This window comes from Poecilia reticulata, linkage group LG6, assembly GCF_000633615.1.
Source record: "Poecilia reticulata strain Guanapo linkage group LG6, Guppy_female_1.0+MT, whole genome shotgun sequence".
Lineage (NCBI taxonomy): Eukaryota > Metazoa > Chordata > Actinopteri > Cyprinodontiformes > Poeciliidae > Poecilia > Poecilia reticulata.
The window spans coordinates 16996278-17017480 of record NC_024336.1 but is presented as its reverse complement, the minus strand read 5'-3'; the positions used below and the strand labels follow the sequence as shown (position 1 = coordinate 17017480).

At 37.1% G+C, this 21203-nt stretch overlaps 1 protein-coding gene across 4 annotated transcripts in view; it reads right to left on the bottom strand.

Annotated features, from left to right (window-relative positions):
- The window catches only part of brsk2a (BR serine/threonine kinase 2a), a 182919-nt gene that overhangs the window by 32578 nt on the left and 129138 nt on the right, over nt 1-21203 (bottom strand). For all 4 annotated transcript variants that reach the window (XM_008411537.2, XM_017305357.1, XM_017305358.1 and 1 more), the window contains exons 4-5: nt 19557-19697; nt 3810-3926 (exon numbers count right to left, since the gene is read on the bottom strand). In XM_008411537.2, coding sequence (XP_008409759.2) covers nt 3810-3926; nt 19557-19697 — 258 coding nt within the window. The remainder of the gene's footprint in view (nt 1-3809; nt 3927-19556; nt 19698-21203) is intronic.

The following is a 21203-nucleotide window of genomic DNA, read 5'->3' as shown; positions in this document are numbered from 1 at the left end:
AAAGACATTGTTTGCTTATATGATCTATTAAGGCAGAATCTGTGTATGGGAAAACACTGTTACAATGTGTGAAATTTAATCTCAAAAAGAGGCTTACAGACGCAACAACAAACAAAAACATGCTGACAATTTTACAGTTTCTGATTCAAAAAGCAACCCAGGAAGAAAAGGGAGCCTCTGAGGCTTTACAATAGCCTTAAGAGATTTAACAAAAAGACCTTCAATAAATTTACAAATCAAATAAATAACTACTAAAAACGAGGTTCAAAATTTCAAAGTAATCCATGGCTTGCTCAATACAAATATTTTGGTCAAGATTAAAATCCACGGTGTTTAGTTCGTCACAATAAGCGCTGCTAGATTTGCCTCTTGTCTTCCAAATTGGGGATGTATTTGTGGCTCATTATCTCGTCGTCTGGCAATTCCACTAGACAAAAATGCAAAGTGGACGCTGGTGAATGTGATTGGAATAAAAAGATGCTTCTCATTCACTCTTTGGTAGTAAAGGTTCTTTTGTCATTGATAACTTCAATAGAAGTAGATGTATCTGAGACTTGAAAAGGTATCATTACTTCTCTAGTCCATCTTCTCACTTGCACTCTTCTATTGATAAAAAACATCTGAAACTAGAACATGCCAGTCAAAATGTTTTCCCTTCCATTTAAGTGGTCAGAAATATCAATGAGGTGGTTTTTTCTCAGAATCAGCTCTATTGACTGAGTCCTGCAACTTTTTTAAACAGCAAACTGAAATGGAACACATTTTTTTTTTCAATCTCAGAGTAAACAGTGAGGTAGTATTGATCAACTTATTTCACTGCCAATGTGAATAAGGCAGTGACATTTTTTTGCTTTGGATAAAAAAATGACTTAAGATTTGGAGAAATATTCAGCTGAAAACAACAGATGTGCAAACATGTTTATAAGGCTAATATTTCACACTATCGCAAATCTCCTCGATAAACACCGACCTGCTGATACCAGCTATGTGTCTATATGTAAAATAACTAAACGCCAATTGATTCACTTGATTATATCTAATATATAAAGTAAAAATAGGTTATAGCCTTAGTGACAGTTCAACATGTTTCTACAGGAGGGAAACAGGATGAATACAACCGATTCCTGTCAACTGTATTCTCAATTAGAGTTTGGAAGTAAAAAAAATGTGGTCAGAGCCGTTCAAATCTTAAAAATATCTCCAGTGCTTAAGCTGTTCTATGCTTTATTATATAAAATGTTTTGCATTTCACTTAGAAACAAAAGGCTTGCATGCAGCTTAGTGATAAAAATCCCTTCCATGAAGTTGGAACATCTGATTACAATTAGTTAGGGGGTTGGGCTAATAATTTTAGAAATATAGTGATACTGCGACAAATCAAAAATTGACACTTCTGTGATCGCCATGTTCAGCAAAATAAGGAAACATTATAAACACTTATAAATATTGTTATTAGATCTTTCCGCTCAGATGCTTTAAACTTTTTGTGTCGATAAATGGATGTCGGGATTATTAATGAGGAACTGATCAGGATGGAACTGGAAAAAAATTTTTATTTTAGTTTTGGTGACACTGGTGGCTCTAGTCTGGACTCTTTTGTGCCCGTTGCTGCTGGATGCTTTGTCATTTTGACCACAATGAAAAATAATATACAGGTCCCAGGTTAGCATGCGTTTAAGAGGCACAAGACAAAACCAAGTTTTTGAGACGGAAGATAAAGTGTTTTTGATTTAACTTATTTTCTTTTCTGAAACTCAGATTAAACCTCTAAACATCTACAAAGTGCTATAATTTGGAACCTATAAATATGCATTTCAAATCTATAAATCTGAATGACTTTCCCTCTTGAAAGTGAGGGAGCTTCTCTAGGTCAGTCCAACAATTAACATTTATACATTTGCAGCTGAATTAGATTTTACTATAATGCATACAATATACTCTACAACATCAAACATGGGTGTGGTGGTATAATGCACAATGTAAATCTTTGGAGCCATATTTACAGCTCCATCACTTTCAACATGTTACAGTAATAAATATGAAACATGGATAAACCCACAGCCGAGTTTGTTTAGACATGCGAGTCCCTTGCTCCATGTTTGTAAGCACTTGCTAGTTCCTCTGCTTCTTAACGCATCTTGTATTTATATGTTGGATGTTCTCTGAGGTCCCTCCCACTCTTCCACTCCCCCCACTCCCCCCAACTACCTGAGGCAAGTCTCATCTCCACTCGGCTCCATTACCCAAAGCAAATGGAATACATTTGTGTCAGACTGCCGCATGGTGAGAGGGGACCCAGATAAATCTGTTTAATTAAAAAGTGTCATATCTGCACTTAGGGATGGGGCAACCAGAAGAGCATGAATAATCAATAACCACAATTAYAGTTTATGGTACATGTATTGGACTCCAGCAGATAAACACATAGACACACTGCCCACACATTTCTGAGACATGCTCACAGAGTGATGCTGGAACTGAAGGCAAAAAGAAGAAGAAGAAGAAGAAAAAAAAACTTCTAGACCTACTTTGGAATATGCATACCTCAAACATTAAACTCAGCAAATGCAATGCACCTGGACGACATTAGAAATTCAACCAAAAAATGCAAGGTAAAGTACATTAAAGAACAGATAGACTTGGTTAATAGATACTGTTGAGAAGGGAGTGCTAAAAATATCTTATTTTACGGTAATCACTGTTAAAAGGTGCCTTTTTTTCTGATTCACATATTCTATAGCCATGAAAATATGTACACATACAGTTGGGCTGGTCTCTACCGATGAGTCACAAGAATTTAGGCATTAGTGTTACTGATGGAAAAAAAATTATGCAACAGTTTCAGCTGGATGAATGCATCTGCATAATCATGCTGAAGTGGCCATGCATATGATGGGAGGATGAGGAGGACAGAGAAAGAGGGAGGGATAAACTGAGATCCTCATCTCTTCCCTGTGAACATATGTACTTTCTAAATTGCATGGATGTGAAATTTCAGTTTAATCTGGACAGAGACAATCTGTGCAGGGCGCAGATGTCACAGGGCCTTCAAATCACCCAAATCTGATATATGACAAAGCAAAAATGTTCCCGACGACATTCACATTAAAACGCACAGAATTATTCTGATCTGGCTCGTTTCATTTATTTTATTTATGGTCAAGGCAGCAAGAGTGTGAGAAACCTAACGTTAGTAACAAGAAGTCTGAATGGCTACAGCAATACTGCTGTTTTATCTTTTTGAAACTTTCAACCTCTGTCAAGGGATATGCTGAATTTGCAAAAACAATGTAGTGCCTGCCATTTAAGAGATTAAAAAGGGAGCCGGTGATTGGTGTCTTTAAAGCGAACTGTGAAAAAGTTATTTCATCCAGACAGTTCAGGTTTAAAAAAGGAACACTCATAACACGGGGATAACAGCCACCCAACTCTGAAAGTGACTTCTCCTACAGGCAAATGCATTGAGGTTGTAGGATTGATGAGGCTGGTGAAATGGTACATGTTAGATCATAAACTCCTCTGTGAGACGGGAGGAGATGGAGAGCAGTAATGTTTGGCCAAGGCCCTGGCCGTGCTCCGAGACAGTAGATGGCAAAAGTTTCTACTCCGGAGATTTACACTGTACGCTGTGGAGGTTTACGAAAGCGGCTGACCTGCTCACTCCACTAATCATTCCCTGCTTCTTTTTACCCCTCTACTAAAACTGTAAGGAATATTTACATTTACAGCAGTTTCCAGCTTGCTAGATTTTGACACTGTATGATATGACTTAATGCGTGAGAGCGGTAAATGTTTTTGATTGCACTTACCCGCAGCTGGTTTCCAATAGACTGTCTCCAACCTGAAGAGAAGCCATACCAAAGTCTGCTATCCTGATGTTGTTCTTTTCATCTAGCAAAAGGTTCTCGGGCTTTAGATCCCTGTGGCTGTAAAACAGGAACAGAAGCCAGTTAATGAAACATGAAAAAGACAAGATTATGTGATCTAATAAAGGAAACTGAAGAGGAACAAAAGGTCTCATTGAAAGGTCTATCAAACACCATAAACATTTTTGTGCCTGGAAAGAACAAAGCATCTTGACCTGCCCCTTTCCTCTGTGCAACATCTCTCTTTGATCTGTCATGTTGAAGCCACACAGCTCCCACCTCAGTGTTGGGATAGTACAAGGTGTGACAGACCTCCTGCTGTGTCCTTTCCCCCCCATCTTCTTCCCTCTCATCTCCCAGACAGCCACCAGCAAATGGGTGGCGAAAATGGGGATCCAGGGGAAGCCTGCCTCAGCGGTGGTGTTCATTAACTGCCATTCATTACCACTAAACACAGCAGGGGGGATAATATCCAGTGGACATCAACTTCCGACTTAAAATGGACCACTGAGAGGAATAACCTTCTCATGTCGTGGATGCTGAGGCTGTGTCTGAGGTTAAAGTCTCAATTTCGATGAGTAACAGCCGTAAGAGGAGCTGGGATACCATTTTATTGTGCGTTTAGCACATCCCTTTCAGGGATTGGGGTTATGTTACATCAGACTCTTCCACTCTGGAGATGTTTGCCAAGACTGAGAACTACTTTAGAAGTGTGTGCAAAACACTGTGCGCAAACACTGATATTAATCCATCTGTTTTGTCAGCACTATCCAAAAAGCTGTACATAAATGTTTAAACACTGCTTCAGTCAAGCGTTTCATTTCTGTGGACAAGCAAAACATTTCCAAAAGGTCTTAAAATGAAGATGAAATATTTGCTTGGCACTTCAAGCACGATGACAAAGTTATTTTCCAGTTGTGCAAAATTACCACAATAAGGCACTAGGGTCTGCAGCAAATGATCCGGAATCCTGCGTGCCTATTTAGTTAGAGCAGTTCAATCCCTGAATACAGAGTGTAACACAACTGCAACCTCCTAAGACATGGCTGTCCATCTATAATAAGAAAGCCAGGGAACACTATCGTGAATCAGAGAAGCAACCAAGTAGCTAAAGATGACTCTGGAGGAGTCATAGAAGCCAAAAATAATGAAAACACTGTAATGTGCAAGAATGGCTCAGTCAAAGTCCAAGACCTGAATGAAGTGAAAGGATGTAGCTAAACTTAAAATTTTAACAAATCCTCTCCTATCAATCTAAGTGAATTTCAGGTATTTTGCAAAGAACTTTAACATAAAAGTTGATAGAGACTTTATAAGACTTGCAGCCATATTAAAACAAAAGTATTGACTTAATATTGTCTTGGGTAAATATTTTGAATTGATTCAAGTTAACCAAATACATATATGCTTATTGCATACCCAAACCATAGTAAAGAATAATTTTGAGTTGGTCTATCATATAAAATCCTAGTTATAATGTCAATGGATACTTTTGCAAAACACAGTACAATATGCAACAAAACTCTGAAAATGTTTTTTGTCCTTGTATAGAATTTAGATAAACCCACTTTGCTTACTAACACAATTTATAAATTGGAGTGCTAACATTAATATATGACTGATAATGAGACAAATACTGTGATTTGGTTTGTAAACTATGTTCCTCCTATGTAAATCTAAATAAATTCAGATTGTAAAAGAGCAATGCAACGCATTTTACATGTTATTGTGACATGACTCTGTGTTGATGTGAAAAACCAAGCAAGCTTTTAAAAAAAACAGCTATGGTATAGTCATAGAAGCACTGAGTATATGAAAAAAATAATAAAATTAAATTTTACTTTTTACCCTCCAAAATGACTTTCCTTGTTCTTGTTAAAAAGTTCTCTTTTATTAGTCTACCAAATTTCATGAATATCTAATCACTATTTTTGATGTTCGTTGGCAAACCTTTGAAGTTTGTAAAGCATTGTAAAGCACTGACAAAACTCTGCCTTTGACAAAGGCAGAGGAAAAGATTTCTTTAGAGGTTTCATCAATGAATTTTACATTAGGACATGTGCTGGACAGCGGAGCTGTGCAGAACTTCTCTAGAGTCTGCCCTACCCTCAAAAATGGTCTACAGTCAAGCTGAATCTTTGATATTCCTTTTTATTAATTCTGCAGTGTCTTCTCTTTATTTAATTCTCCATTCCCTGTCATTTGAAACTCTAAAAATATACTAAGCATATATACTAAATAAGCTCAACGTTGTGTCATATTTAGCTGCATGCTTTCAAACTTAATCAATGTTAGACTCGCTTAACTTCTCACAATTCATTCCCAAATGGGGTTAAAAAGCCACAGAGCTGTCTAAACGTCATAAGCTTTACTTTCATCTTCTCTTAAAGCCAATGTTGGGAAAGGGGAGATGGCACCACAGTTGAATATGTCAGCCTTTGAACAACGCTTCATCAGAATGGACATTTAACCTCAGACGACATCAATTGTTGTACAACTCATTTCCTGCCCTCGGGGAGAAGCTGTCAGCAGGTTCGTTATCATACTGGCAGTTTCTGTGATCCAAGCTATAATTGAAATAAGATACAGATAGCATCTAAAACAGTTGTCCCTAGGCTATAACCTCTTTTAGTTCGTACTGGAATCAGTTGAAGGTGGTGTCAGTCAGAGTTTTAGTTAATAATGTCAAAGCAAATGAGGGAGAAGTAAACATTTACTGTTACAGATATTGGCATGTTAAGCAGCAACACTGATTGTCTTCAAAGTAAATAGGTCTACAAGTATCCTATTTTCAAAACACCTGGAATAAAGGCATGAGACACAACAGACAAACCAAACAAAACAAAAACATGGAAAAACCACACAGGACACTGTTAAGGTAAAAATATTTTTTCACTAGTGATGGTGTTGACATAAAAGTGAATGTATTAAAGTAAATTCAATTCAAACAGTGAAACTAAGATTCATTACATAGCATTAATGAATAGTAAAAAGAAAAAAATACAACAAAAAAATTCAGTTACTTGAGCAGAACTGAGAATTGTAAATCAAAGCCCATTCAAGTTTCAATGAGATTCAGAAGACATGGTGCTAAATTGAACCACAACACTCTGATGTATCCAAATAACACACTGCAACCGTTGGTTCTACATGTTAAACCACTCATGAACCAGAGACATCACCAGAAGGATCTTACCTTGCTAAGAAAAAAACCACAAAAGACACAAAAAGGAAGATGAGACGTAGAACCAACAATACAGAAGAGTTGGCTCGTGCCATTGTGCATTATTTTTTTTAAGGTAAAGGAGTCTTGACCATGTATTTTTGGCATAAACTGTGCAGCACATTCACAAACTTTCTTGTAGGCTGACTTTCCATAAATTAAAATGTTATATTTTACTTCGCCTATCAACTGGATTTTGAATTCTTTGGCTGCAAGTCACAATCATTAATAGAAATAACACATGAAATGCACTGAATGTGTGTAATGGATCTGTCTCCCACATGAGTTTCACATCTAGAACTGAATCCATGAATGCCTTGATGTTGTAATTTACTGAGATAAACGGATGCTCATGTATTAAACAACATCCTCTCTGATCTAACCAGTGCTGGTCATTCTAACTCATTACACAGAATCAATTCTAGATACGATTTAGATTCAACATAAAGATCTAATGAATATATTTATCTTGTCACTGTGTATTTGTCTCCTACTGGACAGCATTTGAAGGAAAGGAACTGAACTGGGTTGCATTGAACTTCTTTTTTTCCTTTGACTGTATAGAACCCTGAAATAACATTGAATAGATGCATGTTTTACAATTCCTCAAGTTTAATTTAGCAATTCTTACTGCGTGGAATTATCAGACATGACAACTTGTTTGCATTCAATGACTGCAAATAAGAGTAGTATGACTAACTCCTTAAGTTTGCATCCTTCATTATACAATCAACCTGGTCATGAAATTGCTTCACAGAGAAAAGACGGCATTCCTATGTTGACACATGTGACACAAACCATTTTTTAACACTGATTCTCACACTGCCTGGAACAGCATATGTGTGGTGCAAATCGGCTCCTCCAGAACAAATATAATTATTTCTTTATTTTTATAATGCAGCAACACTTACTTTATTAAAGATTTTCTGACATATGGAGGATTATTTAAAAATATAAAAGGTTTAAGTCACATAGCCAATCAGAATGTCTTGTTCGTCCCTCTGCAGAGCATCAAATTAATCCCATCTGTCCCATCATAGTACTGTGCAGAACTGTGACATAGCTTTGTTTTCTCTGAAGCACCGCAAATCCATACTGACAGTGTGTCTATGATCTGAGCATATCCGATGTACATAACCCCCCTTTGATGATTACAGAAATGAACAGGAAAAAGCTCATACACTAATTGTTCTGCGGTATGAAGGTCTGATACGTGCAGGACTATGCGTGTGTGTACGTTTTATTTTTTTTATTTTTTGTTGGCTAGAAATTACACTTCACAGCATAACATTCATCATGAAACTTGTGCTAGATGTGCTATGATTTAACACTATTGAAGTTTTTTCTATTTTCAGATATTTAACTATTCAGTTAATAAAAATGTTGAAATATTTTCAAAAAAGTCTAATGTAATAAGCTGTTTTGCTTAAAACTAAGTTTTTTGCTCTGGTTGCCTGTTAAGTTTATGAACTCATTAGGAGCTTTTCCCAATTAAATGTCAAATGTTTTGTTGCATCTTAACACATAACTTAATTATAAAATAATGTACAGCTTAGTTAATGGCAGGACTGACTTCAGGAATTCATAACTATGATAAAACTTTTCCTGAAGCAAACAGATGTAATCAAAGATATCACAATTGGCAACAGTATTGTTGTGTAGTTTTGTTAAATCAAAGATACAAATATATTTATATTTTTTGATTGGTGTCTGTTGGGTCTAGAAAAAAAACAGATATATAAATCTTTCAAATATTTTGGTAAAACTCATCAGAGGAAGTTTAAAGTAGATGCAAACTTGGTACATTTTATTCAGTCACATTTTTATTTCCTCCAATAAGACCGTTCCAATTTTACTAGCTACCACATAAAGAGTCAGCAATTATACTGGATTACTAACCAGAAAAAGGGAAACTTCCATTTCCTTGACTGACTTCAGAAGCTTTTGATGTTTATTTTGGTGGATTTTCAGTTTATTCTGTTCAAATTTTGAGTAGCACTAAACCAGTCCTGTATTGTTGCATGTAATGCAGTGACCAAAGATGTGGGATTACAATAACAGCCAGATCTGTAAAAAACATACAAAAAAACATGTCCTATTTGTGCCAAATCTTTGTGTGCAACATTGCGTTTTCTCTTAATCCGGAGGAGTTTGACAGGGGATGATGGGATGAGCAACAGACCTTCAAGGCAGAACAAACAAACAAGCTGCCAGAAGAGCACAGAAGGATTGCCACAGATAATAAAAATCTGAAGCAACTTAAGATCTTTAATAACAGTAACCATTGGAGCAAGTTGCTCCTTAAAGTAGTTATCCATTTTTTGGATTAAATAAGTATGGGAAAACTTGACAGTCATAATACATTTTGAAATGCAATCTGTTATTTCCACGCACACTTGGCAATATTTCTATTTTTTTTATTTTGTTTCCTTTCTCCTTCTGAATCTTTTACTACTATATCTACCCCATACAATCTTTTTTTTTCCCCTTATTCAGACACTATGAACCTCAATATGACCCCAATTTTCCTTTGAATACAATTTTATGGTTTTACTCATTTCATTTGAATTGTTCATTTTATTTCAGTCTAACATCAACTTCTATAATTTAAAGTTACACCCAATCAGTTTAACTGGCACCGTTAAAGAAATTGTGATTAGTGGACTGAAATCTTACCAAACTTGATGTTTTCACATGAAAGAACACTTTTGTCCAACGGATTAAGTCAGCGCTGGTACATGTGGCATAATGCAGGTTGGCTGAAGCTGTAAACTTTAGCTGACTGTAGCTTTACTAATATGTTTTGCTCACAGGAAATGTAAAAAATGTCACTGAATTCCTGATCTTAAATGACTTTTCTTCATCAGCTAAAATTGTGATTTGGACATTATTAGCATGACAGATGACAAATCAGTCAACATTAATTTGCTGATCTATTAATTTTGATTTAAAAGATGACAGGTTGGGGAGATCAATCAGTTTCTTTTAAATTTTTCAGATATATTATTCAGATTCCAAAACATCTGCTATTATAAAAAATAAAAAATAAAAATAAAAAAAAAAACAGAGAGGAAGATGCCATCAAAGTATTTTATCGTGAGGGATCTCTCCAACAGTTCCAAGAATGTGAGAATAAATATCTAATATCTGCACTGAATAATTCCAGCATTTCGTTTCTCTGGTGGAAAGTGACAACAGCACTAGAAATAAAGATGTGATTTTAAATCCAAGAAAGGTTTCACTTTTCTAAGGTGACATTGAATGTTCTGACAGGCATCTTTCAAGAAAATGTATTATTAAATATTCAAGAGACAAAGCTGTCAAGAGTGACCGTGTATGTATCAAAGTCACTGCACCAACATGCCACAAACCGAATACTTTCCATCCACAACAATGGAAGTGTTTAGGTTTTAATTGAGGTTTAAATGAGCCACTTTATTATTAGGTACAGCTGAACAGCTTCCCAACAGCAACAGCAAATCAGCTAATGACAGGGACTCCACACATTTAAGTACCTAGATTTGGTAAATATAACTTGCTCAAGTTCAAATATTAAAAGTACAAAGCAGATTTAAGCGACTTGGATCAAGGCATGAAAGCTGCCACAGAGAGAATGAAATGTAGAACTAAATGGGAATAGGGAACAAGGCTAACATATCTGTTGCTAGCTGTGAAATTCATGTTTTGGCAGGTGCTTTGGGTTCAAATGAAAAAAGTTCTTTAGCAAATCCTCAAAGGAATACAAAAAATCCACGCAAATATAAATAGCTATATAATAATTATTACAATTATTTAAGATTATTTAACTGCCACTGGTGATGATGCAATTGCATGGGAGCATTTTTTGACATACTTCATTTAGCACCAGTTGAACATTTAAATGTCACAGACTAATTTACTCTATGCCATCATCACCAGATTTAAAGCCAACAGAGATCACTGAATGTGCAGCCAGCAAATTTGCAGTAACTGCATCGTGCAACTATGGACATAATGATATTTTGGCTGATGCAACTCAGCAAAATCTCTCTCAACAGCACTGCAGACAACTGTATTTTCTGCGACAGCTAAAGAAATGATGGAAACTAATTTGCTTGTGAACCACTCTAAAGTTGACCTCTGGCAGCTTCCTTTTTGACTTTTTTTATTTCCCCCAGTCCTGGAGTTACACAGTTATACTGGCGCTCATTTTAATCTTTTGAGTAGAGCCTCTGTGACCTCTCATTATGCCACTGTGTGGGTTCAATGGGATTGCTGGATGAGGTCCTTCTCAGCATGCTCATATAGAGGCAGCGGCACCATGCAAATACAGCATTTCAGGAAGCGTGCATGACAGTGCATATTTCAGAAGCTGGGTCATTGCATGTACTTTGAATCTGTGACCTAGTTAGTGGAATAGAAACAGTCAAAATTGTTTTATTGGTACCATTTGTTGACCAGTTGGCTCATACAATGTGACACTGGCTTAAGTGATCATTATATGTAATGATTTCACAAACTTTTAAGATGCATAGACATAGATGCATATAATGACTGGTGTCTGAACAATGTATATTTTGATTTCACTTTTTATTTAGGTTTTGCTGAGTATTTTTTTAATTATTGGCACCATTTTGTATTAAAGTTAGATTAATCTTTAATATTTAAATATTTGATATACTGCCAAATTTCACTCAGCACCGTTTCTTTCTTTCTTAAACTGTTACGAGGCACGGTGACGAAACCTGAAACTTCTACAGCACAACAGGTGAGAGGTTGAGTGACTAAAGCCTTTCCTCTGCCTACATCCCCCAGAATGCTGTGTGGTTCTGGACTGGAAGATTCTATTGGATGTATATTCTACAAAATACTGACTAAGTTATTGTTATTGATGTATTCCCCAGGCCTCGTTTAAAGACTTCACTTAAATATAGATCCACTGGCGTGACTTCATTTAAATAAATTTTGAGCATTAACCTGTCAGAAGCAAGTGAGCGTAGAATATTACTGGGGTTTCACCGAACTGTTAGAAGTTACAGTAATCTTAATTTATGTAAACATTTAACTTTGTAAAAAATAAAAAAAACACTGCTGATTTAAGCAAACATAAATAGGTTCTGCGATTGCAACACACCTAAAACATAAACATTTCTTCTGATTTAATTTCAGTTGCAAAGCAACTGTGGCGACATAATTAACACAAAACGAGACAAATTCAACTCAAAACAAAAGTCTGACACAAAACAGTGCCACTCAAAATAGACATGCCCCTCTGAGCTGCTCTTTAGAACTACAAACATGGTGGAACACTCCGTTACTAGTCCTTTTCCTTTTGTGTTTTATTTACCGTTGTCATAGCAACTGAACTAACGGGCGCTGGGAGGAGAAAGAGCGACGGCGGTTCTAGTTAGCTGCGGTATAAACCTACAGTACAGGAGCTGAATTGCGATCTGTTTATTTGTACAGATTGCTTAATACACCGTCAGTTATCAGCTTTGAAATAAAATGGTTCTGGAAGTTGTTGGAAAGTATTAGTGACATGTTTAGATCGTTTTTTCTTTACATGAGTCGAATCTGTTTAGCTATATTGTGTCTTTCTGTGAAAATGTTGGTGTACAGGAAAAAAACAACAACTAATATAACGTATATTTTTTATGCAGATGGGGGGTATTCTAACCCCCCATCTGCTATCCTTTAATACCTTTATATTAAAGGATCTAAAACTGTTTATTACAGGTATGTTGTCTAGAATGACAAAGAAAATAACGTGGACACAATGGTTATTTTGAAGAAAGATCAGATATGGTGCTGTTTGGAAATCTTAAATATTTAATCAGAACAGATTCCAGGAGGATTAGTGAAGCACAGATTTGTTTCTGCCTCATCCCTCCTACCTGTTCCAGACTTTTTAAAGGAAAATCAGCATCTGTTACACCGACACCAGCCCTGATGCTTGTAACACATGCTACAATCTTTAATATGTTTTCTGGAGATGTTGGCATCAGGGCCGCTGCTTTAAACTCATTGCATCTCTGAATAGTGCTGTTTATGTTATATCATCCAGTGGTGGAAAAAGCAACAAAAAAACTATTATGCTATGTACTTAAGATGGAATATATGCACATATATTCATGACATGCTGTAATTAAAGTAATTTATCCTCGGTGCAATTCCAGTACTGAAAAATTAACTTTACACCAGGTGAGTCTCTCACCTGAGAATGTGAACCTACTAGGCTGATTCTGTGCCTTCAAATAATTTTAAAGCTCTTGTAGAAGATTTGTAACTTAAAAGTTACAGGAACCTACAAGTTACCTTATAAGGACAAAACGGTCTGTGTGCTACACTCAAGAGAGAGATTCCTTTGATGCATCAAAGAGTGATGTCATTACTGATGATGTCATTGTTACCATAGGAACTGAACATTCTAATGGTGCATTCACACAAAACACGTTTTGTGCGTCAGGCGAGTCTGGTTTATATTCAAAGTCTATGTGAAGTATTTCATGCGCTGGACACGTCAAACGCTCCAAATGGTTCAAATAGCGCCGTGCTAGACGCTCGAAGAGCGCCACAACAGCCCTCGACACGCCTCCACATAGAGTTTGAATGTAAACCAGATGCGCCTGACGGACAAAATGTGTTTGGTGTGAACGCACCATTATATGTCCAGTGTCATATTAGGTCCATCATATTAGGACCAAAGACTTGTCCTAATATGATGGATTCATTGCTTTGGGTCAGGGGTAATGTTTAGAGGTAAGCCTGTATAGAATTGTGTTTTCTAAATCATTCTATAAATAATGATGATATAATGTTAGGTTGTTTTTCTGCCAATTGCATAGCTGCAGTACACTAGTAGTCTAATGTGCTGAATGTGCTGAGACACATTCAACACATTAGAAACCAATCAGAACCAAAAGTTTGCCTTTTGGTTCTGATTGGTTGTTTCTGGACAGTAGCAGAGCCAGATGAATTTTCACAAATTCTCTGTTTCGTATTCATCTAACATATAGGTAAGTTAGATCTAACATATATAGGTATGTTAGATGATGGGTGAATATTATATAATATAAAGTGTTTGAGGCTTTGCCAAATTTGTGCAAAGCCTCAAATTTTCATAATGCAAAGTGTTAGCAAAACCTGGGCTTGGATAGTGACCTAGGTTAGTGCCACCTGGGTGTGGGTCGTTTTAAAGGCCGAGCCGGGCTTAGCTTGACCTTCTTGCCTACGCCAACATGAAGACGCTCCATGCAACCAGTGGAGGTTGATCGCATGGATGTCTGTTTTTCCTCGGAACTCCATGTTTGTGTGGAGGCTTGGCTTTGCGTGGACTCCTCTGTTTGCAACCTGAATGTGGGTTGGCGCAAAGGCTGAGCCAGGCTATGCATGGAGACCCCTCGTTGATTAAAGGTCTGTCTTTCATCGGACCTCCCTGGTTGATTGGAGGTCCATCTTTCCTCCGACCTCCCTGGTTGATTGGAGGTCCATCTTTCCTCGGACCTCCCTGGTTGATATGAGGTCCGTCTTTCTTCAGACCTCCCTGGTTGATTGGAGGTCCATCTTTCCTCGGACCTCCCTGGTTGATTGGAGGTCCATCTTTCCTCGGACCTCCCTGGGTGATTGGAGGTCCGTCTTTCCTCAGACCTCCCTGGTTGATTGGAGGTCTGTCTTTCTTCGGACCTCCCTGGTTGATTGGAGGCCCATCTTTCCTCAGACCTCTCTGGTTGATTCAAGGTCTGTCTTTCGTCAGACCTCCCTGGTTGATTGGAGGTCTGTCTTTCTTCAGACCTGCCAGGTTGATTCAAGGTCTGTATTTCTTCGAACCTCCCTGGTTGATTGGAGGTCTGTCTATCCTTGGTCTCCTCTGTTTGTAGGGAGTCTTCTCTTTGCAGGGGGACCTCTGGTCGGGTGGAGCGTCTAGGATGGTTGTTTTGTAGAGCAAGTTTCAACTCCACCTTCAGGTCTGCAACCTGACTCTGCAGAGCTTTCACCGTTTCCTCCTGAGCCTTAAATTTGGAAGCCTGCTCAGAGTGACTTTTGAGCTGCTCCTCATATTTCAGTCTCACTCGGTATTCTTCAACCATTACTTCAATCAAACCTTTATTGTGGGAGGCGTATTTTACAGCCTCCCACTTGAAGTACTCCAGCTGTTGAAGAATGTTCTTGTCAGTTGTAACTTTAGAAGAGCAAGAAACCTCTTCAYGTTTGACTTGCAGGTGACGTTCTTTTTCCAACATTTTTTGCAGTCTTTGAATCTCCTCCTGCTGGGATTTGACTTCAGCCTGACATGTAATCCTTCTGTCTCTTTCCTGATGGAGTTCAAAATTCTTTCTCTGCAGTTCTGTTTTAAGATCGTCTACCTGCTTAGTCAAATCTTTTACGTGTTGGCTAGGCTCTGCCACGTCTTCCACTGAGGGGGTGATCTTGAAGCCAGCAGAGGGTGTTGTTTCCTGCTTGACTTCCAATGATCTTGGACTCTCAAAGTCGCCGGAAGGACTTGATTCCCCCTGGATCTCTGATTTGTCTTCCGGCTCAATGGGGCTGTCATTTTCAACAGGGAAAATGACAGCGTCGTAGTCGACTTGGATGTTGTGGTCTACCATGTCGACCCATGAAAGCTTAGCTGGAAAAGCTTCATGTTCGCAAACAATCTGTTGTTGCTTCATGTTTGTATTCTAGTAATTTCTTGCTTCTCTGAACGTCGAACGTGCTCTGAAGGGTGATCTGTCGCGATAGAACTGTGGAACAGATCAGAGAAAACTCTGTCTGTGAGCTACATTTAAGAGAGAGATTCCCTTGTGATATCATAGAGTGATGACATCACTGCTGATGTCATTGATACCATTGGAACTGAACATTCTATCCACCTTACTCCTGGGAGGCTTACTGGGGAAACGATTATGGGTCTTACTTCTGGTGACTAGCGGAAGTAGCAGTATTTCATTGTAATTTATAGAGTTTTTGGCTAATCCATATTCATGATAGAAGTTGCATCTCTTTTGTCGGTTAATACACTGCACATTAGCATTTCACTGCTCCCCATTAGCATTAGCCTGTTCCCTAAAAATAGCTTTCATCTATTTTTCTTATTTATTAGTCACACTTAGTATACTGACTGGAGGAAGAAAATGTAAAACAACATGCTAGCGACAGCATTTAGGCTAATGTTAGCAATTTGGCTCATTTTAACTTGCACACTAATTTTAACATACAGAATGGAGTAAGGCCATGTTACTCAACATGTTTGTGACTCTCCACATGCTAATGAGTACATTGCAGCTTACTTTACCATTGATGCTAATTTGTAGCATCAGACGGGTACACTTTGGCAGGCCCCATTTAAATTTCTTCAGAAATATTCTAGTTATGCATTTGTTCTAGCTATAGATTCTTTCTTACATGCTCTCCCTTTTCTCTCCCTCCATATGAAAAAGATGATCTTTCTGAACAAAAGTGCAGTCTGAGTCAGAAAAGCAAAACTCTGAGTCATAACAGGGCTTTCTTTCTGTATTCTTTTTCAGTTATATACAGATCTGAAACAATCTGGCCCAAGAGAGATATTTGGGGATCAAACGGGGGTGGAGAACAGCAGCATGAAGTAAAAAAAAAGTGGGAGGTGTGCACAAAAGGATTGCTGAGAATCCATGTGTGACAACTCTTTCCCCCAAATCCCTACCCACCCACTTTCCCTCACATGCCCTTACCCTGATACTGAGTCACAGAGAAAGCAGAGCAGTTCCAATGACCTCCGTCGGTCCCCTGCGCAAACGCTCAGAAACGGAAGAAGTGATTGCTGAAAGTCTTTTTTTAAGTTGTTGAGGGGGGTGCTGGGATCTCATTAGCAAGGTATGGAAGGACGAAAGAGAGGAGGGCTGATTCTGTCTGTCTGCTTTTAATTGAGGAAGGTAGAAGGTTGAGCGGGTGACCCAACTCCCCTAAATAATCCTTCTCATGATAAATTCACAAGGCATCATTTTCTTAGAGTGTTAGTGAAGGGATTTGAAGAGCGAAGGCACCAAGGTAAAACAAGAAAGATAAATACGCTGGTGAGTCTGGCTATAAAAGGGCTGTGATCATTTATGTGCGTGCATGCACTCACTGTCAGTCCCAGATGCTTTCCTCTAATTGGCCTAATCTGTTCTTCTCAGTTAATATCAGACATTATTTACACAGGCTGATAAAAGACCTAATTCCTTTAGGTAGGACAATTCTTCTCTATGCCCAGTTGTGAAAAAAAAAATCTTATTTTTGGTCTCACAGAGTTCAATAAAGAATCCATCAGTTATGCATTTTAAATTTTAAACAAACTCAGATGCATCACTCTAGAATTAAAGAATGATATAATATTCTCAAAGAGGGATAGTTTGACATGTTTAACTGCTAAAACTGTGTTAACGTTATTTAAGCAAACATTTATCAAGCATGAATAAAATTCATTTCTGAGGATGAAATGTGGGCAAATATAAATAATGTTAAAAATGAGCATGAATATGACAAAATACCTGGTTCTCTCTGACAAAAGTTCAGGTAACAAAACAGGAAAGAAGAACTGATTATACGACAAAAAGGGTCAGTGAAGGTCAGTTGCCATATTTGGCCATGTCTGTGCTGGCAGTTCTGCAATATTTGATCTGGGATCACATTTAGTGCATGCTCCATGTTTTGTAAGCAGTCTAAAATTTTAAATATGTTACTGTCAAATGATCCCCCTTTACTTTTTGGATATTTTTTGCTACTTTGGACTGTTCTGGTCAGGTTTGTCGGACGATAGTTTTAAAAACAGAGCTTCATCACCAGAACCTGCTTGCATAGACTCCATGACGGACTCCAGGACGTGCATTCAGACTTTTATTTTCAACTTAGAAAAAAAATTAAAAAGAGGCTCATCCCTGCAGCAGAGGTTCAACTTTAATGAGTAAAAATACTGCCACTCTCAGTTTAACCAAAAAAAGGTAGACGTTTGCGATACGGTAAAAGATGCATTCCATTTTCCAGTCTTAACTCTCAATCTGTCGTTGCTTGCATTATTAAATAACACATCCTTGAGTTTGCAGTTTTTTATCCGCATTGTAACATTTCTGACATAACAGATATTGCACCAGGCTTTTACTTTACTTAATTAAAATATTATATATATATATATATATATAGATAGTTTTATCTTAATTCATTTGAAGACATAAAATACATTCTTTGTCATTCCTCTGTTTTTGTTGTCCTCACATGTTCTTTACAAAGTTATAACAGTCACATGTTATACAAAGTTATAAACTAAATCTCCAGAGAAGCATACAGTCTTTGCAAGCTTTGGGAACACAAAAGCATCTGTGAATTATACACACACTCACTCATTCAAACAGAAAAAAAAAACACAAAACACAACCCTCTAATTTAGTCCCTGCTGACTTGTTTGACTTTTGAAGTATATGATTGCCTCTAGTCTATGAGCTGGTAAACATTTAAATCACCCCCTGAGGCTCCACACAGGGTGTCAGATCAGAACGACAACAAAATGTATCAGATCATTTGTGTCAGCTGCATTGGATCAACAGAAAACAAATATCTAAAGAGATTTAAAAATTGTGACGCTTTAATTAAGAGTTCACTTTTAGCCAATCCTGTTTATCTAAACTGCTTTATAATAAGTAATACATTTGTATTTGCACTATACTGTATTTGTATTTTAGCACACAAGGCATTCATGAGTTTAATGTATAAATCTTTTAAAGAGATGTTTATAAATACTAAACACATAAACATGTGACACCCAGCTTTCTCTATGCTTAATTTCTATATTAAATCAGGTGATTTATAGCTGAACAGTATTCCCAAAGATCCTGAAGACTGGATCACAGACTCGCTTCAGGAGGAAACGGTTTCATTGCAGGATTCATCACTGCAGAGCTCATTATTTGTTCAATGGTGTATGATAACTAAATTGACTGTGCTACCCCCCTGAGTAAGATTGTAAGTGATATTTTTATGGATTGGAGGTGAGAAATGTGACTTTTAAAGCCACAAATATCTCATCACTTGGACTCATATTGGAGCCTAAACACATTAAGACATTTTTTTTAAAGAAGAAATCAATTAAACGTTCTTATCTCTTTAAAGGAAAAAGAAAATCCATGCAACCACATTCTGCTTATTTGCAGTGTCTTGCAAATACATTCATACCCACATATTGCTATTTTTTTCACATCACAACAATAAATCTTAATTGGGATTTCATGTAATAAAACACAAAGCAGGGTAGAGCTGAGGAAGGGGAAGGAAACATTAAGTAGCACTTCACAATTGTGGATAGTGGTGTGCTGGAATGTCTCATAAAATTCAAATTAAATTCATTGAAGTTTGTTGTTATAGAGTTAGTGAAGGTAAAATTAAGGACGTCAAAATTTCTCTTCTATATTACACAACAAACAGCATTTAGCGATCATAAACAGATGGAGTATGCCGTTTAATAGAAAGATTGTAAAACTTACCATATTGAATGACTGTGGCAGAAATCCAGGGCAGACATAATTTGTCTGAAGAATTTTCTGGCCTCTTTTGGTGTTAACCGGCCTTTCTTCACCAAGTAGTCAAACAGTTCACCACCAGACACATGTTCTAGCACAAGATACCTGAGAAAGACAGAGAATTGAGAGAGACATCTAAAGATAAAAAAGCTTCAGAAGAGCTGAAAGAGAAACTCAGTTACAAGTATCTTATGTCTCATAATAAAGTCCCCTGACAGAGCCATGAAGAAAATAAACCCAAAGACCTTACGTTACTGTCAGAACTGATGTAACATGAGTTTTTCGCAGCCCGAAGTTCTAAATATGTGGGGAATTCTGATTCTTTGACATTTTGTGTTACACAAACACTGGAGCAATCATGAATTTAAAAAAAGAAAGCCAACATATCCGTGCCATATTTTTTTCAAAGAGTTTCTGCTGAGGTAGCCTTCAAGTCTGTGTGGTCAGACTTTTACAGAGCCAGTCTGTCATCCTGAATATATAGCTCGGCCATGGTCTGCAGCTCTGAGGGGACAGGATGAAGATAAATCTTCACTGACCCAAGAACAAAGCTTCATCTCCGGGTTGAAATCCAGCTGGCCCCTGGTTTCGCTCTGCTCTTATGTCTCGCATAAAAAGTACTTTATTCATAACAAGCACAAGTTGAAATACAAAAAGGCTTTTTTTTTTTTTGACTATCTACTTGGAAAAAATATGAGGTGCACATCCATCATTTCAGTTTCACTGATTACCATATGGTGCTGCAGACTGTACTGGCCACCAAGCATGGTCTCCCTTTAGCCAAAAGTCTGGCTGCAGTAAATCCTCAGGAACTACAGCACATATGCCATTTACTTCTAAATAAGTGAAACAGGATACATGTAAACATGAAAAATATAGACTAACCTAAGAAGCAGGGAAAATTGACAAGGATGTGTATCTATATCAGGTTTAAAATTGAATAGAGCACAACAGTTTTTTTTCCGATCCAACAATTGTTTTGGAACCCTGTAGTCGAGGCACGTTAATTTACTTTTATACCAGTGAGATTGTTTTGGGTGTAAATGTTAAGTTTATTTCTTAGCCAAAAGAAACTCAAGAGATGCATAACATGCACATTCAGGATTACGGATAAAGGCAGGTTTTCTGAAAAAAAAAATCAATAAACAAATCAATTAAATGGGAAAAAAATCTACACGTTTTTCTTTTTATTATGGGGTCCACACAACAACAATAGTAGTTGTTTTGTTTAAACAGAAAACCAGTGGAACAAAGGTTTAAAAATATGTCTGCATTTAACAGAGGTTCTGTAGGCCTGATTACAGTTCTTGGACTCTATATAAGATTTTTTTAGACTAATTTTTTTTTTAATCAGTATCAAGAAAAGAAAACTGAAACAGAAACTGGTTCTATTTCATAAGAACTCAAAGACTGTTAGCAGCCTTTGTGATTTAGATAAATAAATATTTGCATTAGATTTTGCATTATGCAGCTATAAATTTAACATCAAAGTGTATTTCAAGTTTAATGGAAAAATGGAACAAAGAAAGACAAAACAAAGAAAAATATTTCTCTACTGATTTCCCTGACTTCTGGTTCAAAGTAGATCTCTACATAACCGTTTTTGTTCTT